At 40.7% G+C, this 13,365-nt stretch overlaps 2 protein-coding genes across 4 annotated transcripts; both read right to left on the bottom strand.

The window, feature by feature from the left end:
- Nucleotides 1–3,084: 3,084 nt before the first annotated feature.
- Nucleotides 3,085–8,793, bottom strand: sfxn1 (sideroflexin 1). The gene is made up of 11 exons (XM_078260812.1): nt 8,710–8,793; nt 6,864–7,033; nt 6,585–6,755; nt 5,928–6,026; nt 5,732–5,807; nt 5,307–5,392; nt 5,050–5,177; nt 4,823–4,872; nt 4,507–4,556; nt 3,464–3,511; nt 3,085–3,279 (listed from the first exon to the last, which is right to left on the bottom strand). Exons 2-11 carry the CDS (start codon nt 7,025–7,027, stop codon nt 3,183–3,185), a joined length of 969 nt encoding a protein of 322 aa, XP_078116938.1. The 5' UTR covers nt 7,028–7,033; nt 8,710–8,793; the 3' UTR covers nt 3,085–3,182.
- Nucleotides 8,794–9,420: 627 nt separating this feature from the next.
- Nucleotides 9,421–13,362, bottom strand: LOC144524498 (serine/threonine-protein phosphatase 2A catalytic subunit alpha isoform-like). Of its 3 annotated transcripts, XM_078260805.1 has the most exons (8): nt 12,902–13,362; nt 12,290–12,591; nt 11,591–11,800; nt 11,265–11,438; nt 11,083–11,172; nt 10,551–10,712; nt 10,316–10,434; nt 9,421–10,189 (listed from the first exon to the last, which is right to left on the bottom strand). In XM_078260805.1, exons 2-8 carry the CDS (start codon nt 12,389–12,391, stop codon nt 10,117–10,119), a joined length of 930 nt encoding a protein of 309 aa, XP_078116931.1. In that variant the 5' UTR covers nt 12,392–12,591; nt 12,902–13,362; the 3' UTR covers nt 9,421–10,116. The 3 variants fall into 3 exon arrangements, with proteins under 3 accessions (XP_078116931.1, XP_078116930.1, XP_078116933.1); XM_078260804.1 differs by having other exon boundaries at nt 12,290–13,362; XM_078260807.1 differs by lacking the exon at nt 12,290–12,591.
- Nucleotides 13,363–13,365: the final 3 nt, after the last annotated feature.

Here is a 13,365-nt window from a genome sequence, read left to right as displayed (position 1 = left end):
GCTGTGTCCAGTTTAAACCACTGTGGAGCCATCAGCTAAACATAACCACCAAACACCAAATACAAGATTTCATCAACTTTATTTCATCCAGTTAGTCTAAACATCACATCACCCAGTGAACTGCAAAACAAATACCTTTTTTTTCTTCTTTTTTTTAAATATTAATTTCAATTAATGCAAACTGTAAATGACTTCTTCCTCTTGAGTTGATTTGTATCGCTTTGGCTGTAGTGACATTTCATTTCATTTGGTAGATCTAAGCTTGTTGATGTTATTCAGGTAGTTCATTTAATATTTTTTAACATATTAAAGGGGAATTAGTTCTGATGAGATGCAGTCGGAGGTTCGGAAATGTCTACCAAAGGGCAAGTTTAGTATTTATCGTTTTTCTACTCCCTAACTGATCAAGGATGTACTGGGAAGCGTTGTGGTCAGGAAACTGAACAGCTTTAACAAGTTTTTAAATTTGCAGCATTTTGAATCTGTTACAATATTGTGTTTTTCTGGACTAACACACCATAAACAGCTATAAAATGCTACATTCAGTTACCTTAACACTTGAATAACAAACTTTACTTCAAACCAGCTAGGGTACGGCTCCAACCCCAACACATCTCTCTGGAAACACTAAAGTAAAGTTACTTATATATGTAAGTAGATTTACAGTCTATTAAACATTAAACACCTTACAGAAATTACACACTATGGTGAGCAAAAGATGCAATGAAAACAAATCATTGTTCACAAGCATTTGATGTAATTGAAATCGAAACATTTCCATTATTTGGATGATTTGAACACACACACTGGATCCTAAAATCATTTTTTTAAAGTTTCAAAATGAGGATAGTTTTGCTAAATACTGCTTGTTGGTTTTGTGGCTTTAAGTCCATCTTTTTCACTCTGATCGCTGATTTTAAAATGTTCAACGATAAATCTAGCATGCCGCGGTAAACTTTCCCAGAACCGTAAAATACAGTAGCTGTAAATGTGGCAGACAAATGCCATTGACTTTAAACAGCAGCAGGCCCACACACGACACACTTTACACCCACTGTGTCCAAACGTACCAGATGGGGCTTTATCATCTGAATACTGACGACTGCAGGACAGGTACACAACTAAAGTTACACCATCAGACTGCACCTGCTCTATCTCCGCGATAGCGTGTGTTGATGGAACTGTAGGCAATAACTAAGGTGTGCATATGTCTTACTTTAACAGCAACATATAATGAAATACTGAAATGATTCAAGGTTTTAACTGGGAACTCACCAGGCTGCGTTTCAAAGTAGCAGGCTGAGTTCACAAGGGCAGTCATATTTAAAACATATTGGTTAGATGGATCCCTCTGTATATCATCTTTGTCTTGAAAAATACTATCTTGAGAATGCTTTTGGCATTTTTTTCCCAGTACTGATATCCATACCTAACATATGTTTATATAAATGTACTATAACACATCAAAAACAATATGATAATGCTGCCACATAAATTTAAAATGTGTCACTTTGTGCGGTAATCTTAGGATGCTGCATTAAAAGGTACAGAAAGTAAATACCATACTGTGTAAGGCATGAATGACTTGTTGAATGTTGGTGGTATCAAATACAATGATCACAAAATCCTGGATTAACTGTTGGAGATTATGGATTAAGTAAGTGAGAACCAGCATGTTTCGCTAAAATGATCATATTAATGACGCATTTTGTCACCACCGTTCAGCTCTCCTGAGTGTGGCCTAGGTGTGACTACATATACAGAAGAATTATTTTTCACAGAGGTTAAATCTCATGAGGAGTGGTTTGTTCATGCATGTTTGCCAAGCAGAATAAATAGAATGATAAACACTGATTATTAAGACATGAAATAGCACCGTGTTGGCCCATCAAGGGTTGCCACCATCATAGCATCACATTTTATAGGTTGGATCCCTGGAGAGTTGTTTTCAGATTCATGATTAGATGTCAAGAGGCCTCAAGGCTCGCTGAATGTCACTCATTTGGCAAAATTAACTGAATTAAAGAGTGTTAAAGTGAATGCCATTCTTTGAAATTACACTGTCAAGAGTAGGAGGCTGTAATCGTTGAAGAGGTCTAAAGCCCCTGACACAGCAACCCGACGGCTGACCGTCAGACTGATCAGTCAGCTCCCCGAGGTGCAAAAAGTGTCTTGGAACACACCGAAGCGACGCCGTCTTGAGCGTACGTTCTGCGCGTGCGCGAGACAAAAAATGAAAACCGGAAATTACAACACATCACGTGGCTCTGGCTTCTCCAGCCGATAGCAATGGCGGCTTGTTCTAAATACAATCTCATATTTTACGAAAATAGTTCACTGAAGCGTGTTTCTGAAAAACATTTTAAGCGAGAAATAGGCCATACAGTTGCTAAATCTGTCTTCATTGTCAGATCGACAAAGGTCAGTTTGTCAGATTTTGAGAGGCATTCGTCACTCATCCCGCTCGTTATTTCCGGGTTAGCACAGATTGGTAGAGTGAGTCTGACTGCCCGCCCTCCGACCCAGCAAGTCAGGTCGGCCAAAATGAAGGCCGACAGCTCCTCCGACGGACGACGGCACGGAACACACAGAACAGACTCGAGTCACCGACCACGCCAGACTGTCCGACGGCCGATTATCGGGTTGGTGTGTCAGGGCCATAAAAAAAAAAACTAAAAAACATTGCGAGGACAGATTTGGCAAATGCATGAACTGCAGAGGTCTTTGTATAATCAACGTTAAAATCAGATTATAATCAATTATAATGCAGGTAAGAAATAAGATGACTGCCAACCTCAGGTAGGAGAGTATGAAATGGTTTGGCGGCGACAAGTCACCAACTTAAAAATACTGCACAGAAAAAAAATGTCCACTTAAAAACAACCTTACACTGGCCACTATACAGTATCTGTCAAGATAAACATCGTATTTTTCATCCGGCCCAGTCGGATAAAATCTTCTCTAGCAGTTACAATAAATTTCAACAATCACAGTGACAAAAGCAAACATCTTGTTTACAAAGAGACTGACTGAGAGAGGGAGTCCTCAGATATCCATCTGAATGGTTGAAATGAGGAGACACAAACTTAACTTTGGCACACTGAATGAAGCGGGCTGGCAGAGAGGCGAGGACTGAGTCTGCAGCTGTGTTATGGCAGTGTTTGGATGAGGGGGCTGCACACTCATAGCCCTTTGTTGAAGTAGACCCTCTCCACTCCGGGGTGGCTGGCCCGGATTTTTTCCTGCAGCTCCGGCTCCAGGCGGCTGACTGGCATAGAGCTGGATCAGGGGGAGGATTGGGAGAAACGCAGGGGTTAATGGGTCAAACACATATACTGTAGGCGTATTATGCTTCTTTTCAGGCACAGAAGAATCATGCAAACTGCATATATTCAACTAGATAAAGGGCTGTGGCAATGGCAGTTACTTTTATCTCAGGGTCAATATTTAACATTTCACTCACCTCTTCTGAGGGAACAATGCACAGCACAGTGGAGTGGCAAACACCAGGCTGAAAATGAAACACAGATCTATGAAACATACTACTAACATAATACTAGACGTACAGTCCAGAGTGTTCTGACGTCATCCGATTGTCTAAAAAGAAGAGTAAAGCTAAATTCTGCTGTGTGGTCATAGCAAGCTGGTTGTTTCATGTGTACAAGCTTTAAAAACAATTTTCATTATTATTATTGATATGATCATTTTCTGGAAGATCAGTCAAGAAACTGTTTATAGATAAAACAAGTCTATCAGTCTACAGTCATGCTGGCAGCTCTGTGAGGCTTTACTAAGGCACATTTACGCTTTGAGTTGCATGCAAATGCTACATCAGCATGCTAACATGCGCTCAATGACAATGTTAGTATGCTGATGTTTAGCTGGTGTAATGTTAACCATCTTAGCTTAGCATGTTAGCATGCTAACGTTTGAGAATTGACATTGAAACCCTTACAATATTGGAACAACCAGAGATATATTTAAAAAAAAAAAAAATATCTGACAGAGGAATTTACAGAAATACAGTACGACACGTCTGCTCTTGTGTGTGCTAGTTGGCAGGATATGCTGCTCAAAATCACTGTCATGAGATCTGAGCCAAACTGAAGTAAGTTACACATGATTTAATCATCGGCCATTCTGAGGTCACGGGAGGCACAGTGGAGCCAGGAAAACCTCAGCAAAACACGGGGGGGAAGGATATGTGGTTCATTTGTTAGAGGAAGTAAGGAAAGGCTCTGTGGCATGTTTGTTTAAACTACTGAACATTCAGAAATGTAAAAAGGGCTGAGATGGGCCAAGAGAGCTTTATGATATTATCAAGGGCACTAACAATCTTATGAGCCCATTCCTCTTGTGATACTTCACAATAACTTAAACAGCAACGCTTTAAGTGACATAAATCTTAGGATTACTGACATTTAATATCCTTATAAGACAATAAGTGGAAATTTCAATGGACTTTGACATGGCTGCTTATCAGGCGGACGATCTCTGACGACTCACCAGAATCCCACCAGGCTGACTTGAATAGGTGCACTCATCCATGGGAACTTCTGAAAAGACCAGGCAGAAAAACGAATGAGGGGCACAAAAGCAGTGGTGAATTCCCATACTAGAGTGGCCTCATGTCCTCAGCGCTTTTCATTCCTCTGATGTGTGATCACGAAAAGAAAACCGAGCGGTAGACACGGTGTGGAACATGAGGTTCCCACCATTTAATTTAAATGTTTGTTTTTTTAAACCCGTGATGATGAAGCTTAAATGTTGCAGAGGTTACGTCGTGTTTTAAAGAATGTAAAAAATGTAGAACTATGCTTACCCTCAGAAAGGCCTTCTTTTCCAGGTGGTTCATTAAAAACGGGGGGATTGCTGAAAAGACACAAACAAAATACCACTGCACAATGCATTTTCTGTATAACAAAGTTGGTGGTTTAGAACGTATTTAGTTTTTCTTTTGATTCAATGACGCCACCAGCTGCCAGGGGAGGAGTTAACGAACCTCACAGCAGGTGTCTAATTAGACTGATGATACAAAGACATTCATACCCATTCCTGGAGAAGCCATGAGGATTCTGGACACCACGACCTGAGAGATAGCCTGCCGTGCAGCTTTCGTCGACTCGCCTAACCTGTTGTCATTCTCATCTGTTATGGGAATGCCATGTTGAAGTTCTCTGAAGGAGCAAAGCACATTAAATCAGAATCGTGGGACATTTTCACCAGTAGTGTGGTGACTTCTCGAGGTCAAAGCCATTATGTATTGCAACGATGACGTACTTTTGAGTGTTGCGTGGCCTCCTTACCTTTGTCTCATCAGTGGGATGTTGATACAGTTAGCAGCAGCTACAGCAGCAAATGGAACAAACCGTCCAATCAGGGGTGAGATGTGCTACAGCAGGAGAGAGGAGGCATAAACTAAAGGTAAGAAATTAATAATTTGGCTCTGCTGTGCTCTGATAGCACAACCGATTAAACCTTTCAGACCAGTGGAAGTTATTGAAGGTTATATTTCTTCTTTTCTACCATAAATCAAGTGTATAACACAAAGTCACTATAAAAGCTGGCAGGGCAACAGGCTGATACCAAGACATGACCCTGTAAATATTACTGCTCTTCTATGACAAAGACACTATTTTGTCATAGTGTCTAACTTCATGTCAGCACTGCCATGCGGCTGAAGTCGACCTAATTAAAATGAGATGTAGAATTAGGTTAGATGAATTGATACCTTTGTTAGTGCATTTAGTCCTAGAGCGGTGGCAACTGCCCCTGTGGTGGCAGACACATACGCTGTGCCAAGCTGACTGCAAACAAAAGAGTCACCGGTCACATCACACAAAAACTGTCCACACACAACAAAAACTGTTTGAATTAAAGGGTTAATATGAGCCAGTGTCGGTGCCAAAAAATGTCTCGTCTCTTACCTGACCGTGATTGGAGCATCACCGCTCCTGTTGGTGTAATTGACTATTGCATTAAAAGACTGATTGATCCACTGCCACAGCAGCACAGCTGGAGTTGTCCTGCAAGATTGAAAACGGCAATGTCAAGCAAGAACGGTGTAGAAGAGTCCGCAGAAGAACAGATGTGCACTGTGCTGGTTTTAGTAAGAAAGTATGAAAAACAACTTCATTCGACAGAGTTTAAATGACTAGAAACATATAATATAAAATACTAAGCTTAAACAAATATTTTCATTTCCAGATGTCCTTCAGAAATACATAAAAATGCATAACATTTGAGCTGTATGTACACTATCAGACAAGGATTAGTAACAAACAATTTGACTTGTCAAAGCATTAACAGGTGTTAATAACATTAACGATGGCTCCATTCTATTTAATATCGTTCTATCTGCACAATACCAGGACCCTGAAACTGAAGCAGCTAAATGGAATTCAGCCATCATTCATTTAGTTATTCATCACACCTGTGTTTTTCTTACTGTCATTACTACATGTCAAAATGTCTTATGTGAAAAAGGCCCGTAATGTTACAGTTTCAGCAGTAGTGATAGTTTTATATCTATAAGCCTGGGCGGAACTGTTACAGTTTGACAATAAAATCCTTCATGTTCTTACTTGTAAAATGTCATCATGCATCCAGTGATTGTCATGTTCATTGGAACCTGTGCGGACATGCGTCCAATCAGAATCATCTTCTCCCCAGTATCGGGGTGGAAAGCCGAATCAAAAACATATTTTGCTCTCCACAGTTCATCTTCTGTCAGTCCTGGAGAGACTATACCTTTCCTAGGAGACAGGAAACATTTAAAGCAAACTCTTTCATACGAGCACTGAATTTACATCCTGTTACTGGTGTATTGCTACAACTGTACTTGCAGCTGTAGCCTGGTTTACCTGTAGTCAGTGACGACTTTGTGCGCATGTGCTAGTTGTTCGTCGGTGAGGAGAATGTTCCTGGGGTCTGTGACAGTGAAGAAATGTTTAGCCCGACCTACAAATGTGGTCTGGTCCCACCGGGGCTCCTTGATGTTTATGGAAGTGGATAGCTCTGCTGCCATATTTATCTGGGGAATAGGAAAGCATTACAATAATCATATCAGGTATTTGTCAGCGCACAAAAGCATGTAGGAAAGATGATTTACTCATGATGAGTAAATAGATCAAAGCACATGTTTCATAACTGCATTGCATTAGGCTGATATTGTTCCAGGGCCCTGCTCCCCCACTCACCCCACGAGTTACAGACCCTCACTTTGTGTTTCTTTTGCAGACATAAGTCTGGGGAGGACTCGTGAAAATAATGCTCCTCTCTGGATTGCCATGCTGCTTAGTGAGCATAAATAAGCAGTTGCTATGGTGATGGCTGACCTGACACAGGGGTTGTGAAGCACTAAATTGCAAAGCCCTATTATGGGCGCACACCAACCCCCAAACTGGCTGAGAAGCAGCTCTTGGAAAGTGAGAAAGCCCTCTGCATGTGCATAGATAACTGTAAATGGCTGCACACAGTTTATTTTATTTTTTTATCAAACTACAAATTGTATTAGGGTTAAGTCAGCAAAGCAGTTAGGTTATGCAATCTTTTATAATCGCCACCACTAGTGAGTATTTCATTGTAGTGTTATGCATTTGATCTCACAATCCAAAACCAGATAAGACTGGCCTGCACTGAATAGACGCTGCACTATCAAAAACATCAGCTTTGTGGATGTGCATGCAGCATGCTCATTCTTCCCAGTGTGTGTGTGTCCAGATAACCCAGTCTGATCTGGTTTTTAACCATTTGTTCCATGCTCCAGCTGAGCTACTGGGGGACCAGGGACACACCAAAGCGCATGCAGGAATCTGCAGCAGCATGATGAAACTCCACCTGAAATTGCACCAAAGATGGCTGCTGGATTGACAATAAAACCGAAAACTCTCGTTTGCTGGCGGCAGGAGGCGTGCTGTCTCTTTAAATTGAATTAAACTCCATGGGATTCTCACGAGATGACAACAAAACACCCCCTTCTTTGAGATTGCCCAATGAAAAACTGTATGGATATCACTGTATGGGTTTGAACAGAGCAATTCCTGCTGCCAAACCCGTAATAACATTAATACAAATGGTTCATAAATGAAGGTGATATAATAACTGAACTCTGTACTGACACGGCCTTTGATCTATAAACCCTGCCCTCACTCTCAACCAATCAAAGGCCTGCGTGGCTACACATTAACCTGCATTTCACAACAACTCCTTACAATCAAATATCATCCAATTAGTACATGCATCATCTCATGACAGCTATTTCAACCTTCATTCCTAGTGTATCCGACATCTATTACACTGGAAATAGCTGCTTTCTGTCTGTGGTCGCGGGGTAAACATGCTCTGTGACTGGATACGGTTAATTGTTCAGCCCGACGTAGACCAGCCAAATCTGGACTGTAACTGGAGGTGTTTCTGTATCTGAACAAAGCGACCCAACCTTTACCAGACAATACAAATCAAAAAGTATCATCATTTTAAAACGACTAATTAGGGACGGCATCTGTCCAGCCCGATAATTGTCCAGCTGTGCGCCCCAGATTCAACTAGTATCAGCCTGCCACATCCACACATCCAGCAGGCTTCTCAAGGAGCCCCACACGTCTAATGGCAGTTTCCCCGACCTCGGACACAAAGTGCACTCTGGTCTTTTTCTATATCGACGTCTGGATGGATCCATTTAAAAATATATATGGATAGCTGACTTACTGCACTGTGGGCTCCGGCGGTCCGAAAGAGGTGTCCCTGAAAGGCTGCAGCCAGCTAATTTTTTACATGCAGCAGCGTCAGCACAGCTACAGAGACACATCCCCCAGCGCCAGGAAACCCACTGACAAAATAAGAGTCCCGCCTAAAAACGGCTATTCACACCGGCAAAGGTTGGAGTTGTAACGATAAATGACCGACAGAAAAAAAAAGTCTTGAGCTACTACTCTTCTATAAAACAATACAATCGTAGGTAAACTCTTGAGGTGGCAAACTAAGTTTACTTTAACTTCGTCCTTTAAATGAGGCTTTTATTTTCAGCAGCGATCTGAGCACCACATCCGTTAATGCTCTGACATTTTCGCCACCTTGATTCACATGCAGTATAAATCATTAATTACTGGTAAAACTTTGGATTTCCACACAAACGACTCTTAACAGTACGAAAGTGTCCCTTAAAACAAACAACGCATTATTTGGTTCATATGTATACATGAGTCACCTATATCATGTTTCACAATTATGATATACCAAATACCTGTAATAAATACATACATTAATAAAAATGCCCAATTTCCTGCACACATTCACAGTAAGCCTGATAATCACTATGCTGATTATTATAACAGAGTTGATTATCAGCAGTCTTGTTCTGTCTGTTTCCATCTAGTGGTGACTGATGAGAGGGAATACCACAAAACTGCCTAAATGAAGTAAATGACGAAGCAACTTCAGTCTTTATTTCGTATAGCTGTGGCTGCAAAACATTGTCATTTTCTTTTACAACTGATGTCATTTGTACCAATATTGCCTACTTAAATGAATTACATTAACTCCCATAAGAGACAGCAGAGCAGAAAACGAGCTACTAACACTATACCAGGGTATAAAAAAGAAAATTGTCTGTCAGTGCCATGTGATAAAAATCAAATACAAAAGTGCAAAGAGAACAGACTCATTTCCGACGTCTAACCCTATCATCTCACTTCACAAAATAAACTGTTGCGCTTCAGTTACAAAAAGAAAGAGTTTACATTATATTTCCTGCAACCTTTGATTTGAGGCCATGCCAAGTGAAAGATGCAGCTTAAATACTGTATATGGAAACACTCTGATCATCATTAACACTCTAACACAAATATGACTTACATTTAGTTGTTATTCTCAGCATTAGTTCATTCATGTTTCCTGACAAACCAGCAGGTATTGTGACGGTATTGTTCATAGTAGCAATCATTTCTAGCAATAAAAACATCATGCACAGAGAGGAGAAAGTTGAAAGGATGGTGGTCTTTAGCTAGGTGTGATAGTTTCCATTTCATTGTGATTTTGGCACACATTGTTTTGGTCCATGGGGTTATGAATGCTTCTTTTCTCCGAGTACCCTCTTGCCATCCTCGCCAGTGATCTTTACAGGAAATAGTCTGGCGTGCGCCGCGTCACATGCGGCTCCCCTCTGCGAGGTGCAGGGTCGAACTGTAGGCTGAAGCAAACAAAGGGCAAGACTCCTCATCAACTCACATTTTCATTCATAATCCATTTTTTTAAGAAGATGCCAAAATATGAAAAATCAACAAGTTTATATCAATTCAAAAAAGAATGTACTTACAAGGAGTATTTCAATGTGTCATCAAGTTCCATGATTGCTGCCTGGTTTCCACAACGATAACAATAGTTTGGTGCACTGAAGATGGTCACTACATTGCGGTCATGGCACCAATTATATCCCTAGATCAAGAGATTACATGCATGTTACCTATTTAAAATTCACAACATGTATGTCAAAGCTGCATCAGCAGTTAAAAAACGGAATTACTTTCAGCAGATACACAAAGTTAAGGTACCTCCATCACCAGCTGGTGGGCTCTTGAAACCAAAGTTAGGCCGTTTGCGTGGTTGAAGGTCTCGGAAATGTCCTGCCCGAAGGTGTAACCAGCACCACGGGGGGAGATGCCCCAGCCACCACGGTCATCTGGGTCCGACCATAACAAGTCACACATTGGACCCTGAAACAAGGAGGAAACATCCGTGATGTTTAGTCTATTGTACATGCTAACACAAAATCTATCCATGTAGAAGTTTCAGGATGCAGTTAGACTTGCAGACTTGCTTTTCTATGGTTGACAAACTGATTTATCGACTAATCATTTCAACTCTAAAATGTTCAATTAAATCTGATAATTGTGCACGTATAACAGATTATGATATAATAATTGTAAAATTGTACAAGCATCCTGGCAGCTACATGCACCTTAATATAAATGTAAGATCCATATGCTATGACAATAAATATCAAAATAATGCACAAGCTAGAAAAGTCTTCAAGAGAAGTTTGTCTCATGTCAAATGTTTAGAGTTGACATGGACTAAATTTACCTCATGAGGAACCTCCTGCAAGCGATCCAGCGCTCTGATGTGTTCCAGTGTGTCTATTGAAGGGGACAATCCTCCATGGAGGCAGAAAATCTTACAAAATAAAGACAAAAATAAATGAAGAGTGATGAATGACCTGTATCTGTGCTTTATGTCACATGATACATCTGAATACACAACCTTACCTGATTATCTACCAGTGCAGTAAGGGGCAGATAGTCAAACAGATCTGTGAAGTACTTCCAAACATTGGCATTTCCATATTTCCTTAAGCACTCGTCGTAGAAGCCGTACACTTGTGTGATCTGTCTGCTCTCATGGTTCCCTCTGAGAATTGTGATTCGTTCACGGAACCTTACCTACAAAGAAACATTTAAAAAACGAGAATAATCAGACCTAAACATTATCTTTGCCCCAACTCTAAATTGATATCCCAGTTGTAGTTGACTTGCTTAATATATATCACAGCATCAGTGGCATTTTGTCTTTTTATTTATTTTATTTTTTTTACCTTAAGAGAAACCAGGAGACTAACTGTCTCCACAGAATAGTAGCCTCTGTCAACATAGTCTCCCATGAAGAGATAGTTAGTGTCTGGAGACTTCCCCCCAATCTTAAACAGCTCCATTAGGTCATGAAACTGACCATGGACATCTCCGCAGACTGTCACCGGACATCTCACCTCCTGCACATTGGACTCCTTTGTCAGGATCTCCTTGGCCTTAAATGGAGGACCAAGAAAATATAGGATGATGCTGATTAACAGGTAACAGTGTAAGTTGTAGTCAGTGTAGAAGTGCACAATGGGCATGTGTTTTACACAATCCTTAATACCCTGAGACACTGAATATTCATATTTTTTCAGATTGTGAAGGATACAGCAGATCATTATAGTTTGCTGTGGTAGTGCCAGTGCGTGCCAGTGCACTCCAGTGAGGAAGAGGTAACAGGAGTGGGCGTAGCTAGGGTAAACATTTGAAGGCATCCTCCTCCATCTTCTTGGCTAGTTGCTTTCCTTAGCAATGTAACAGTCCTGCATGCAGCTGCAGCCAAATGTTGTCCTCCAAAGCAAGGCCACATGCATTAGCTGACGTTAAGTCCAAGCAATTACTTATGATTCAGGAGATGTTAACAGCGAATGGTCCGCTAGCACTGTAGAAAGCTAATGACGTGTATTAATAGCTCTCCTGTCTTCCTGCGCAAACCTTACCTTTTCACATAGGACTTTGACCTGATTCTCGCTCAGCTGTTTGCACTCATTCAGTTGTTCAATCCATCCGTCCAACTCCTTGGTGAATGACTTGTCGTCCATGCCTGTTTTGCCGTCAGCTATCGAGCCGACCAGCTTTAAAATTTCTCAGGAAAACCGTTAGCTGTTTCGATACGTTTTGATGGCCCCGGCTATGCTGTATCCTAGCAAGCTCTCTAGTCATTCGCAGCAGCTCGTGTGTGTGTGTGTGTGTGTGTGTGTGTGTGCTCCGCGAACACGAATGCGTCAACTGCCCTGCGTCCCTGCAGTTTGGTGGGGACAAAAGTGTTTAGTTCACATGATACAAATACATATGATGATGTTCTTCTCCTTGTTTAACGACCAAGGTCATACCATAGCCTTTTTTTTTTTTATCGCAAAGATTAGCTCAGAAATTGTAGACCCAACCCTGCCAACTCCGGTCCAGAGTGAGGCTGAGCAACAAATCATATACGTCATCGGATCCCTGGTGGGCCATTCGAGATGGATACAAATTGTTTTGTTTATTAGTCCTTGCGGGTTGAAATCTGTTTGAAATAGGCTATAATGGGTTTATTATTTATTGCATCTTACTTTATCTTGCTGGTTTTGAGCTTTCTGGATGTCGGTTATCTAAAACGTGAATTTGCTAGTTGATCTGCCCTCAAATTGTTGAACGTGCTGGTTAACCACATCCAGGTCAGTCGTTTTTCTTTGCTTACGTCACTCCCCCATACGCTCCAAGGACCAAGACGGCCAGGTAGCATTTTTTACTATGAAGGAAATTATTTGGATATTTTTCATTTTGAATCTTTTTATTTGAAAATTTTATATCCATAAATGTAAATGATCTGAAAGAACCGAATATTCACCAATTTTGAAACTTATATTTTGAAACTTTAAAACGACTGACAAATAAGAAAGCCATCTGGACTCTGAACATTTACAATTAACACCTCTTTAATGTAAACTTCATGCGCCCCTTTTTGTGTATGTATGTATGAATTTAATGTTTTCAATGTCTTTATGTATCTGTACTTTAATAGTCTTTTTTAAAC

Source organism: Sander vitreus, chromosome 10 (genome assembly GCF_031162955.1).
Source record: "Sander vitreus isolate 19-12246 chromosome 10, sanVit1, whole genome shotgun sequence".
NCBI classification, from domain to species: Eukaryota; Metazoa; Chordata; class Actinopteri; order Perciformes; family Percidae; genus Sander; species Sander vitreus.
The sequence above is the reverse complement of the archived record's forward strand: the minus strand, read 5'-3'. Positions and strand labels throughout refer to the sequence as shown.

Bases quoted from the DNA above. Each gene is read 5' to 3' on its own strand.
- LOC144524498 (XM_078260804.1), bottom strand. From the start codon at position 12,391: ATGGACGACAAGTCATTCACCAAGGAGTTGGACGGATGGATTGAACAA. The intron at 11,801-12,289 runs GTAAGGTTTGCG...CCTCCATTTAAG, and splicing joins TCAAAGTCCTATGTGAAAAG to GCCAAGGAGATCCTGACAAA. The intron at 11,173-11,264 runs GTAAGGTTGTGT...TTATTTTGTAAG, and splicing joins CTGCACTGGTAGATAATCAG to ATTTTCTGCCTCCATGGAGG.
- sfxn1 (XM_078260812.1), bottom strand. From the start codon at position 7,027: ATGGCAGCAGAGCTATCCACTTCCATAAACATCAAGGAGCCCCGGTGG. The intron at 4,873-5,049 runs GTATGAATGTCT...GTGTCTTTTCAG, and splicing joins CATGGCTTCTCCAGGAATGG to CAATCCCCCCGTTTTTAATG. The intron at 3,512-4,506 runs GTGAGTCGTCAG...TTTCATTTTCAG, and splicing joins GTCAGCCTGGTGGGATTCTG to CCTGGTGTTTGCCACTCCAC.